This window comes from Lethenteron reissneri, chromosome 71 (assembly GCF_015708825.2).
Source record: "Lethenteron reissneri isolate LAM-NWPU_2019-01 chromosome 71, ASM1570882v1, whole genome shotgun sequence".
Lineage (NCBI taxonomy): Eukaryota > Metazoa > Chordata > Hyperoartia > Petromyzontiformes > Petromyzontidae > Lethenteron > Lethenteron reissneri.
The window spans coordinates 2,678,676-2,691,644 of NC_083849.1; the positions used below are offsets into that span (position 1 = coordinate 2,678,676).

The 12,969-nt window shown below is 60.1% G+C and overlaps 1 protein-coding gene across 1 annotated transcript in view; it reads left to right on the forward strand.

The window, feature by feature from the left end:
* The window catches only part of SPTAN1 (spectrin alpha, non-erythrocytic 1), a 73,723-nt gene that overhangs the window by 18,858 nt on the left and 41,896 nt on the right, over window positions 1-12,969 (forward strand). Inside the window, exons 2-10 of the mRNA XM_061580080.1 lie at window positions 1,462-1,608; window positions 3,079-3,212; window positions 5,498-5,642; window positions 6,753-6,907; window positions 7,613-7,748; window positions 8,846-8,947; window positions 10,487-10,624; window positions 11,309-11,419; window positions 12,503-12,580. Of these exons, the coding sequence (XP_061436064.1) occupies window positions 1,462-1,608; window positions 3,079-3,212; window positions 5,498-5,642; window positions 6,753-6,907; window positions 7,613-7,748; window positions 8,846-8,947; window positions 10,487-10,624; window positions 11,309-11,419; window positions 12,503-12,580 (1,146 nt within the window). The remainder of the gene's footprint in view (window positions 1-1,461; window positions 1,609-3,078; window positions 3,213-5,497; window positions 5,643-6,752; window positions 6,908-7,612; window positions 7,749-8,845; window positions 8,948-10,486; window positions 10,625-11,308; window positions 11,420-12,502; window positions 12,581-12,969) is intronic.

Here is a 12,969-nt window from a genome sequence, read left to right on the forward strand (position 1 = left end):
CCCCCACCTCTCCCCCCCCTCCTTCCCCCCCCTCTTCCCCCTGCCCCCACCCCTCTCTCCCCACCCCTCCACCGTGAACTGTAGAAGACCACAGGGCTTGCACAGTTCGGCAGCAGCAGGCAGCCCTGGTTCAGTGCTCCAAGCCAGGGGGTGGGGCCATCCCTGTAACAGACCGAGAGGCAAAAAAATAGCCTTGACGAGTTCCGCAAAGAACCAAGTGAATCTAAGATGCGTGCGTGTGTCACTGTGTGTGTTGTCTCTGGTGGGGAGCGGTGGCGTAGTGGTTAGCGCGCTGCGCTATGAACCCGGCGACACGAGTTCGATTCCCGCTCACGGCAAAACACCAGTGACGATTATCTGAACCGGTCCTGGGCCTCCCCTAGGTCGACTCGGCCTCAAATGAGTACCTGGTGCGGTGTGTAAACATCGCCACTCGGGAGACAAAGGCGGTCGGGCGTGGTGCTGGCCACCCACCCCCTCGTGTACCGTTCCGGCCTTCATAGGTGCTCGCTAACAGCACTTGCCCCTACAGTCTGTTAAGGCTATACGGGGGATCTTTGTCTGGAGCACGTTTGTTTGCATGTTTTACCACTGAGTTGTCATCACAAAGAGAACCATAGACTCGCACAGAGACCCATAGGCTCACAAAGAGACCCATAGACTCGCATAGAGACCCATAAACTAACATAGAGACTTAGACTCGCACAGAAACCCATAGACTCATCACACTGAGACCCATAGACTCACACAGAGACCCATAGACTCGCATAGAGACCCATAGACTCATCACACAGAGGCCCATAGACGCACACAGAGACCCATAGACTCATCACACAGACCCATAGACTCATCACACAGACCCATAGACTCATCACACAGACCCATAGACTCATCACACAGACCCATAGACTCATCACACAGACCCATAGACTCATCACACAGACCCATAGACTCGCATAGAGACCCATAGACTCATCACACAGACCCATAGACTCATCACACAGACCCATAGACTCATCACACAGACCCATAGACTCATCACACAGAGACCCATAGACTCATCACACAGAGACCCATAGACTCATCACACAGAGACCCATAGACTCATCACACAGAGACCCATAGACTCACACAGAGATCCATAGACTCGCACAGAGAGACCCATAGTTTGTTCTCCTTCCAACGCACCTCCAATTAGCGGAGAAGGCGTTACCTAGGAAACGGCGTTGCCGCCATGGCAACGTGGAGTTGCCACCTCTAGCCCGGGCAGCAAACAGCAGCCGTGGCCTCTGTTGAGGTTCCTCGCTCGCCTGAAGGTGGCGGCAGCGGCGGCGGTGGCGGCTGCAGCGGTTCGCGTGGTGAGCACTGCCGTGGTTTCGCTTGGTGGCGGAGTAACCCTCACCACCCTCACCCTTACCACCCTCCATCCCCCCCCCCTCACCCATCCTCCGCCACCCCCAGGAGGCGATCGTGATGTCGGAGGAGCTGGGCCAGGACCTGGAGCACGTGGAGGTCCTGCAGAAGAAGTTTGAGGAGTTCCAGACGGACCTCGGAGCGCACGAGGAGCGAGTGAACGACGTCGACGGCCTTGCCAACAAACTCCTTGAGGTGCCGCCCCCCCCCCTACACCCCCCCTCACACCCCCACCCCCATCCGCCCACACCCCCCACCTCCTCCACCCACACCGCCCACACCCCCCCAGTGGCTGCCGTACGTCATGGGAACGAGGAGAAAGGGTTCATCTTCTTGGTTCTTTCGGGAAAGTCATCATGTAGAACGGAAATAATAAAATATTAAAAATAAAACATAATAAAATAATTCTCACGACGTTTCGGCCACAACGCAAGCAGCCGTCCTCAGGTGAAGAACAGGTCTGTCGGGAAGACAGCGTCTGAATGAAACAACCCCAGGCTTGGAGTGTCTATTTTTCAATTTAAAGCTTTTGTGACTGCAGGGATTCATCTTCTTAGTTCTTTCGGTAAAGTCATCACGTAGAAGGGAAGTAATAAAATAATAAAAATGAAACATAATAAAATACAATTCTCACGACGTTTCGGCCACAACGCAAGCAGCCGTCCTCAGGTGAAGACCAGGTCTGTCGGGGAGACTTTACCGAAAGAACCAAGAAGATGAATCCCTGCAGTCACGAAAGCTTTAAATCGAAAAAATTAACCCGTAAAAACTAAGTTTTTTCACTATAAATCCTTTATATGCGTGGCATCGGTTTTATTTTATTATTCATTTCTGTTTTTCTTGAGTAAGAGTTTCATTTTTATCACATTGGTATTTTACATAAAATATGAAATTTTTTTTTCCTAAAAGGTGGAAAATTTTGGAAAAAAATTTTCACGAAAATTAAATGTCACGCACAATGAGTCTGTGTGCAAAATGTCAGCTCGATTGGATCACGGGAAGTGGGTTAAAAAACGACCGAAAGGTTTGCACTGTCGTAAGCGCGCAAGCAAGCGAACTTAATATAAAGGATTTAAACAAGAAAAAATTAACCCGTAAAAACAACGTTTTTCACTATAAATCCTTTATATGCGTGGCGGCTCGAGTCCTCTCGTCCTCTGGCTTGAGATGGCTGCCACCTATGGGTCAGATGATTGCCTGCCACCATTAAGCAATTGGTAATTAAATATTTTAAAAAAATTCCTAAAATGTTGAAAATTTTGGAAAAATTTTTCACCAAAATAAATTTTTACGCACAACGAGTCTGTGCAAAATGTCAGCTCAATTGGATCGCGGGACGCGGGTTAAATAAACGACCGAAAGATTTGCACGGTCGTAAGCGCGCAAGCAAGTGAACTTAATATGAAGGTAGATTTGAAGCTTTCGTGACTGCAAGGATTCATATTCTTAGGTTTTTTCGGTAAAGTCACGTAGGTAAAACATCAAAATCAATAAAAGTAAAATAAAATAAAAAATCACGACGTTTCGGAGGCAACACAAGCTTGTGTTGATTTTGATGTTTTACCTACGTGACTTTACTGAAAAAACCCAAGAATATTAATATAAAGGATTTAGAAATGAGGAGCAAGGGCTTGAAGGCCGACCTTGGTCTTGTGGGCGGCGCAGGAGTCTCACCCCGAGCAGCAGCAGATCGGCAAGCGGCAGGAGGAGCTGACGGCGGCCTGGCTGCGCCTCAAGTCGCTCGCCCTGCAGCGCCAGGAGAAGCTGTTCGGCTCCGCGGAGATCCAGCGCTTCAACAGGTGCGGGGCAGGGGGGGGGGGGTGGTGAGTGGGGTGGTGAGTGGGGTGGTGAGTGGGGTGGTGAGTGGGGTGGTGAGTGGGGTGGTGAGTGGGGGGTGAGTGGGGGGGTGGGGGGGGTGAGTGGGGGGGTGGGGGGGGGTGGTGAGTGGGGGGTGAGTGAGTGAGAGATCCAGCGCTTCAACAGGTGCGGGGCGGGGGTGGTGAGTGGGGGGGGGGGGTGAGTGGGGGGGTGAGTGAGAGATCCAGCGCTTCAACAGGTGCGGGGGGGGGGTGGGGTGGTGAGTGGGGGGGTGAGTGGGGGGTGAGTGGGGGGGTGAGTGGGGTGGTGAGTGGGGGGTGAGCGAGTGAGTGAGAGATCCAGCGCTTCAACAGGTGCGGGGCGGGGGTGGTGAGTGGGGTGGTGAGTGGGGGGGTGAGTGGGGGGGTGAGTGGGGGAGTGAGTGGGGGGTGAGTGGAGGAGTGAGTCGGGGGTGAGTGGGGGGGTGAGCGAGTGAGTGAGAGATCCAGCGCTTCAACAGGTGCGGGGTGGGGGCGTGAGTGGGGGGTGAGTGGGGTGGTGAGTGGGGGGTGAGTGGGGTGGTGAGTGGAGGGGTGAGTGGGGTGGTGAGTGGGGGGGTGAGATATCCAGCGCTTCAACAGGTGCGGGGGGGGGGTGGTGAGCGGGGTGGTGAGTGGGGGGTGAGCGAGTGAGTGAGAGATCCAGCGCTTCAACAGGTGTGGCGGGTGAGCGGGTGAGTGAGCGGGGGCGAGGGTGAGTGAGCGGGGGCGAGGGTGAGTGAGCGGGGGCGAGTGAGTGAGAGATATGGGTGATAGAGTGAGCGAGCATGCAAGGGCGTGAGTGAACGAGATGGTCAGTGATCGGGCGAGAGAGTGGGTGAGCGAGAAACGGGGCGAGTGGCTGAGCGAGAAACGGGGCGAGTGGGCGAGCGAGAAACGGGGCGAGTGGGTGAGCGAGAAACGGGGCGAGTGGCTGAGCGAGAAAAGGGGCGAGTGGGCGAGCGAGAAACAGGGCGAGTGGGCGAGCGAGAAACGGGGCGAGTGAGCGGGCGAGTGAGTGGGTGAACGAGAAACGGGGCGAGTGGGTGAGCGAGAAACGGGGCGAGTGGGCGAGCGAGAAACGGGGCGAGTGGGCGAGCGAGAAACGGGGCGAGTGGGCGAGCGAGAAACGGGGCGAGGGGCGAGCGAGAAACGGGGCGAGGGGTGCGAGCGAGAAACGGGGAGTGGGGAGCGAGAAACGGGGCGAGTGAGTGGCTGAGCGAGAAACGGGGCGAGTGAGTGGCTGAGCGAGAAACGGGCGAGTGAGTGGCTGAGCGAGAAACGGGGCGAGTGAGTGGCTGAGCGAGAAACGGGGCGAGTGAGTGGCTGAGCGAGAAACGGGGCGAGTGAGTGGCTGAGCGAGAAACGGGGCGAGTGAGTGGCTGAGCGAGAAACGGGGCGAGTGAGTGGCTGAGCGAGAAACGGGGCGAGTGAGTGGCTGAGCGAGAAACGGGGCGAGTGAGTGGCTGAGCGAGAAACGGGGCGAGTGAGTGGCTGAGCGAGAAACGGGGCGAGTGAGTGGCTGAGCGAGAAACGGGGCGAGTGAGTGGCTGAGCGAGAAACGGGGCGAGTGAGTGGCTGAGCGAGAAACGGGGCGAGTGAGTGGCTGAGCGAGAAACGGGGCGAGTGAGTGGCTGAGCGAGAAACGGGGCGAGTGAGTGGCTGAGCGAGAAACGGGGCGAGTGAGTGGCTGAGCGAGAAACGGGGCGAGTGAGTGGCTGAGCGAGAAACGGGGCGAGTGAGTGGGTGAGCGAGAAACGGGGCGAGTGAGTGGGTGAGCGAGAAACGGGGCGAGTGAGTGGCTGAGCGAGAAACGGGGCGAGTGAGTGGCTGAGCGAGAAACGGGGCGAGTGAGTGGCTGAGCGAGAAACGGGGCGAGTGAGTGGCTGAGCGAGAAACGGGGCGAGTGAGTGGCTGAGCGAGAAACGGGGCGAGTGAGTGGCTGAGCGAGAAACGGGGCGAGTGAGTGGCTGAGCGAGAAACGGGGCGAGTGAGTGGCTGAGCGAGAAACGGGGCGAGTGGCTGAGCGAGAAACGGGGCGAGTGAGTGGGTGAGCGAGAAACGGGGCGAGTGAGCGAACGAGTGAGTGAGCAAGAAACAAGACGGGCGAGTGAACGAGTGAGTGAGTGAGCAAGAAACAAGACGGGCGAGTGAGCGATAGTGTTGATGAGTGAGGTGCCTCGCGGGCGAGTGGGCGAGCGTGCACGGTTTGGTTGACACCCCCCTCCCACCCCCTCCCCCCGCCCCAGGGATGTGGACGAAGCGATCGGTTGGATCAAGGAGAAGGAGCAGCTGATGTCGTCCAACGACTTTGGCCGCGATCTCGCCGGCGTGCAGGCGCTGCTGCGCAAGCACGAGGGGCTGGAGCGCGAGCTCGCCGCCCTCGAGGACAAGGTCAGCGCTGGTGGGGGGGTGTGGGTGGGCGGGTGGTGGGGGGGTGTGGGTGGGCGGGTGGTGGGGGGAGGTGCAGGGGCGGTCTTCCACCTTGCGGGGAGCGGTGGCGCGGCTGTTAGGCACGCTCGCCACGCCGCTCCGTCTCGCGCGCCGCGCCGGCCTTGACGGGCACTGCTCGCTATCGACGCTTGTCCCCTTGACTGGTCTGTTCAAAGGCTACCTGGGGGATCTTTGTCTTTGTGTGTGCGTGTGCGACCCGGCCTCAAATGAGTACCTGGTACGGTGTGGAAATCATCGCCACTGGGGAGACAAAGGCGGCCCGACCGTGGTGCTGGCCACCCATCCCCTCTCGTGTACCTTTCTGGCCACCATAGATGCTCGCTAACAGCACTTGCCCCAGTAGTCTGTTCAAGGCTCCACGGTGGTGAGATGTTAACAACCTCGCCTGGTATGGAGGAGGTCGTGGGTTCGATCCCGACCCTTGGCTATGCCTCCTGTCCATTTGAAGTTTGCGTGTCTCTCTCATCATCATCACGGTGGCGAGGAGATGTTAACTACCTCGCCTGGTATGCAGGAGGTCGTGGGTTCGATCCCGATCCTTGGCTATGCCTCCTGTCCATTTGGAGTTTGCGTGTCTCTCTCATCATCATCATGGTGGCGAGGAGATGTTAACAACCTCGCCTGGTATGCAGGAGGTCGTGGGCTTTGCGTGTCTCTCTCTCTCTCTCTCTCTCCCCGTGGTGGTTCTGTGGATTTTTCTCCGGGTCCTCCGTTCTCTTTTCCCTCATTCAGAATCGACGTCACGCGTTCAGAGTTAGTTGGCTGCTGTTATAAATGTCCACGGCGACGATGATGATGATGATTATAAGCTGCGTCCGCAGCTCAGCGGGGAGCCTTACCTGTTCAAATAAGAAATCTTTCTTGAAATGGTTGTACACGATTACTCTCCTTCCCCGACATTCCCTCCTCTCGCTCTGCTCTAAATTCCCGCGTGACGAACGGCCGATTCGTTGAGCTGCCCGTCACGTTCGTGGTGGCCGGGGGGTCCGTGAAATACGAATAAAATGTTGGGTCTAACGGGTTGTGGTTGGTGTTGTGGCGTGCGCGTAGGTGGGGACGCTGTGCGCGGAGGCGGAGCGCCTGCAGAAGAGTCACGCGGCCAGCGCCCCGCAGATCCAGGTGAAGCGCGAGGAGCTCATCGAGAACTGGGAGTGCATCCGCAACACGGCCATCGACCGGCACACTCGCCTCGAGGACTCGTACAAGTGAGCCGACGCGCGGCACACACACACGGCACACACGCACGCGGCACACACACACGGCGCACACACACGGCGCACACACACGCGGCACACTCGCCTCGAGGACTCGTACAAGTGAGCCGATGCACGGCACGCACACACGCGGCACACACACGCACGCGGCACACACACACGGCGCACACACACGCGGCACAGACGCACGCGGCACACACACACGGCGCACACACACACACGGCGCACGCACACGCGGCACACACACACGGCGCACGCACACACACGCGGCACACACACACGGCGCACACACACACACGGCGCACGCACACGCGGCACACACACACGGCGCACACACACACACGGCGCACGCACACGCGGCACACACACACGGCGCACGCACACACACGCGGCACACACACACGGCGCACACACACACACGGCGCACGCACACGCGGCACACACACACGGCGCACACACACACACGGCGCACACACACGCGGCACACACACACGGCGCACACACACACACGGCGCACACACACGCGGCACAGACGCACACGCGGCACACACACAAGGCGCACACACGACCCGCTTTGCTGCACACGCATGTGGCTACGTGTCGGCGCGAAAGAAGTTTAACGTACAAAGATAAACACGCACCACTCGGACCCCAGATACCGACACTGCTGCCCCCCTCTCCCCCACCCCCAACCAGGCTGCAGCGCTTCCTGGCGGACTTCCGCGACCTCACCAGCTGGGTGACGGAGATGAAGGCTCTGATCGGCGCCGACGAGCTGGCCAACGAGGTGGCAGGAGCCGAGGCCCTGCTGGACCGCCACCAGGAGCACAAGGTGCCGCCCCCCTCGGCGTCGCGGTGCCGCCCCCTAGGGGTCGCGAGGTCACGGTGCCGCCCCCTAGGGGTCGTGGGGTCGCGGTGCCGCCCCCTAGGGGTCACGGTGCCGCCCCCTCGGGGTCGCGGGGTCACGGTGCCGCCCCCTCGGGGTCGCGGGGTCGCGGTGCCGCCCCCCTAGGGGTCGCGATGCCGCTCTCTCGGGGTCGCGGTGCCGCCCCCCTTGGCGGTGTTTCCCACTTCGTTCAGAATCGGCGTCACGCGTTCAGAGCATTTGGCAGCTGCTATAAAGTTCCACAACACGGTGACGAGCCACTTCCTTGAGCTTTCATTTGTGTTAGCCAGGCCGCTTCTGAAAGAGAGTTGTACAGCTCGGCGGGGCCTTGCCTGGTAGCGGGGAGCGCGTGAGCACAACGGTCAGCACGCCACGCTACAAATCACGACGATTATCTGACCCCGGTCCTGGGCGCTCCCCCTAGGTCGACTCAGCCTTCAAAATGAGTTCCTGGTGCGGTGTGGAGTCAAACATCGCCACTGGGGAGACAAAGGCGGCCGCCTACTCGCCCCCCTCCCCCCCCCGTGCACCATAGGCGCTGCTCGCTAACAGCACTTGCCCCAAAATTAAGTCGAGGGCTATGTGGGGGACCTTTGTCTCGTGTGGGGAGTGGTGACCATAGCCACTGGGGAGACAAAGGCGGCCGGGCGTGGTGCTGGCCACCGGGACCCCCCTTGTGCTCACGGCGATCTGATCGTTCCACGTGCACTCTGCACAGCGAGACGTTGACCCTGCAGCTTAGCGGCCTGGAACTCACCTTACCCACCCACCCCCCTCGCCCTTCTCACCCTCACACCCAAACCCCACTCGCCTCCTCCGCCCCGGTGACCCGCACACCCGCCGCGCGCGTTGCCGTACATTGCACCTCCGGTTAATCGGCACGGTTGGCGACGCACGGTGCGAAAACACGGGGTGGGGGGGGGCGGGTTTCAACGTTCTGGCACGCGCGGCACGGCCGGCTACGGAGCTCCGAGTGCTCGCACCCGCCCCTTGGCGGCGCTCTCGCCGGAGGCTACACGGGGGACCTTTGACCGTGTGCACAGGGGGAGATCGACGCCCACGAGGACAGCTTCAAGTCTGCCGACGCGGCCGGGGAGGCCCTGGTGCACGCGAACCACTACGCCTCGGAGGAGGTGCGCGAGAAGGTGAGGCCACCGCCGCTGCTGCTGCCGCCACCGCCTACACCGCCACCACCACCTACACCGCCACCACCTGCACCAGCACCACCGCCTACACCGCCTACACCTACACCGCCACCACCTGCACCAGCACCACCGCCTACACCGCCTACACCTACACCGCCACCACCTGCACCAGCACCACCGCCTACACCTCCTACACCTGCACCGCCACTACCGCCTGCGTCACAAAGCCACCGCGACCATAACCACCTACACCATAACCGCCTACACCATAACCACCTACACCACCGCCTACACCATAACCGCCTACACCATAACCACCTACACCACCGCCTACACCATAACCACCTACACCACCACCACCTACACAATAACCACCTATACCATAACCGCCTACACCGTAACCACCTACACCATAACCACCTACACCACCACCACCTACACCATAACCACCTACACCATAACCACCTACACCATAACCACCTACACAATAACCACCTATACCATAACCGCCTACACCACCACCACCTACACCATAACCGCCTACACCATAACCGCCTACACCATAACCACCTACACCATAACCACCTACACCATAACCGCCTACACCATAACCGCCTACACCATAACCGCCTACACCATAACCGCCTACACCACAACCACCTACACCATAACCGCCTACACCACCACCACCTACACCACCACCACCACCTACACCACCACCACCTACACCACCACCACCTACACCGTAACCACCTACACCGTAACCGCCTACACCATAACCACTTACACCACCACCACCTACACCACCACCACCTACACCGTAACCACCTACACCGTAACCACCTACACCATAACCACCTACATCGTAACCACCTACACCACCACCACCTACACCACCACCACCTACACCACCACCACCCGGCCGGGTACGGGTAGCCGCACGTGACTCACCCCGAGCAATGAGTGAGAAGGCCGTGAGTCACTGGTGAGTAACTGTTTGTCACTCATTTCCCAACGTCTTGTCTCTTCTCACAATTCAAGTTCCTAGAATCAACCCACCCGCACCTGCATCATGGCTTCATCCCAGAGGTCGCAATCAGGTACCCGATACCTGTACCCGGCCGGGTAGGGTACGGGTACGGCCGGGTACGGGTACGGGTACCCGTTTGCGACCCTGGTGCAGCCGGGTACGGGTAGGCCGTGAGTCACTGGTGAGTAACCGTTTGTCACTCATTTCCCAAAGTCTTGTCTCTTCTCATAATTCAAGTTCCTAGAATCAACCCACCCGCGCCTGCAACATGGCTTCACCCCAGAGGTCGCAATCGGGTACCGGATACCCGTACCCTACCCGATACCCGGCTACCCGTACCCGGCCGGGTATCGGGTAGGGTACGGGTACCCGTTTGCGACCCTGGTGCGGCCGGGTACGGGTAAGGAATCAAAACCCGTTTGCGACCTCTGACCCACTCCCACACGGCCTCCACACGGTCTCCACACGACCCCTCACCCCAACGGGGGGGTGACCTTTGCCCCCTGCAGTTGACGGTGCTGGCGGAGGAGCGCACGGCGCTGCTGGAGCTGTGGGAGGCGCGGCGCCAGCTGTACGAGCAGTGCATGGACCTGCAGCTCTTCTACCGCGACACGGAGCAGGTGGACAACTGGATGAGCAAGCAGGAGGTTGGTCCGCTTCCACCACCCCGCCCCCCACACACCACCCCACCACCACCGCGCTCACCCCACACACCACCACCACCCCGCCCCCCACACACCACCCAACCACCACTGCGCTCACCCCACCACCATCACCACCGCGCTCACCCCCACTACCACCATCACCACCGCGCTCACCCCCACCACCACCACCGCGCTCTACCCACCATCACCGCGCTCTACCCACCACCACTATCACCACGCTCTCCCCACCACCACCATCACCACCGCCCTCACCCCCACCACCACCACGCTCTCCCCACCACCATCACGCTCACCCCACCACCACCACCACCACCACCGCGCTCTACCCACCACCATTGCGCTCTCCCCACCACCACGGCCACGGCCACCGCGCTCTCCCCACCACCGCCGCGCACTCCGCTGCACTACCATACACACCACGCTAGACCCACCGCACCCACCGCACTACGCTGCACTACCATACACACCACGCTAGACCCACCGCACCCACCGCACCGGCAACACCACATCAGAGGTCGCGCCGCTGCTAGCCCCGCAACCGATGGCGGGGCTGTCGGAGATGGCGCGGACGAGTTTCCGACGCGCGTCTCTCTCTCTCTGTCCCTCCGCCCCACCCCACCCACCGTCCCCCCGTGCCCCCCCTCCCCCCCCACGTGCATGCCCCAGGCGTTCCTGCTGAACGAGGACCGCGGGGACTCGCTGGACAGCGTCGAGGCCCTGCTCAAGAAGCACGAGGACTTTGAGAAGTCGCTGAGCGCCCAGGAGGAGAAGATCACGGTGAGGCGGCGGCGGCGGCACGCGGCACGCGGCAGGGGCAGCCGCCGTGGGGCAGCCGCCTTGGGGCAGCTACCCTGGGGTCACCACCCTGGGGCAGCTACCCTGGGGCAGCTACCCTGGGGGCAGCTACCCTGGGGTCACCACCCTGGGGTCACCACCCTGGGGTCACCACCCTGGGGTCACCACCCTGGGGTCACCACCCTGGGGCAGCTGCCTTGGGGCAGCTACCTTGGGGCAGCTACCCTGGGGGCAGCTACCCTGGGGCAGCGACCACGGGGTTGCCCCAGGGTGATGATGATTGTGGTGATGACGGCGACGGTGCTGGGTGAAGGCGACGCTGGTGTTGATACCTCACTGCTGCTGCTGCCGATGATGCTGCTGATGATGTTGCTGCCGATGTTGCTGCCGATGTTGCTGCTGCTGCCACTGCTGTTGATGATGCTGCTGCCGATGATGCTGTTGCTGCTGATGATGCTGATGCTGCTGATGATGCTGCTGCTGCCAATGTTGCTGCTGATGATGCTGCTGCCACTGCTGCTAATGATGCTGTTGATGCTGCTGCTGCCACTGCTGATGATGCTGCTGGTGATGATGATGCTGCTGATGCCGCTGCTGATGATGCTGCTGGTGATGATGATGCTGCTGCTGCTGATGATGCTGCTGTTGCCACTGCTGATGATGTTGCTGCTGATTATGCTGCTGCTGATGATGCTGCTGCTCCTGCCGCTGCTGCTGATGATGCTGCTGCTCCTGCCGCTGCTGATGATGATGCTGCTGATGCTTCTGCTCCTGCCGCTGCTGATGACGATGCTGCTGCTGATGATGCTGCTGCTCCTGCCGCTGCTGATGATGATGCTGCTGCTGATGCTGCTGCTGCTCCTGCCACTGCTGATGATGATGCTGCTGCCACTGCTGATGATGCTGCTGATGATGCTGTTACTGCCGCTGCTGATGATGCCACTGCTGATGATGCCGCTGCTGATGATGCTGCTGCCGCCACTGATGATGCTACCACCCCCGTCGCTGCTGCTGACGATGCCGACGATGCCGACGCTGACGCTGTTGTCTCGCCGCCAACCGCAGGCGCTGGAGGAGTTTGCGACGAAGCTGATCCAGGCGGGGCACTACGCCCGCGATGACGTGGCGGCACGCAGGGACGCGGTGAGTCTCCCTGTCGCGCCGGACGATCGTCACGTGGGCACGTGATCCGGAGTGCTGCTGCTGCTGTCAGTTTTTTAATGGGGTGCTGTGCTGGCAAGATGTTAACTACCTCGCCGGGTGTGCAGGAGGTCGTGGGTTCGATCCCAGCCCTGATGACACCTGCTGTATATTTCGAGTTTGTGTGTCTCTGTCATCATCATGGTGGCGAGGAGATGTTTACTACCTCGCCGGGTGTGCAGGAGGTCTTGGGTTCGATCCCAGCCCTGATGACACCTGCCGTATATTTCGAGTTTGTGTGTCTCTATCATCATCATGGTGGCGAGGAGATGTTTACTACCTCGCAGGGTGTGCAGGAGGTCTTGGGTTCGATCCCAGCCCTGATGACACCT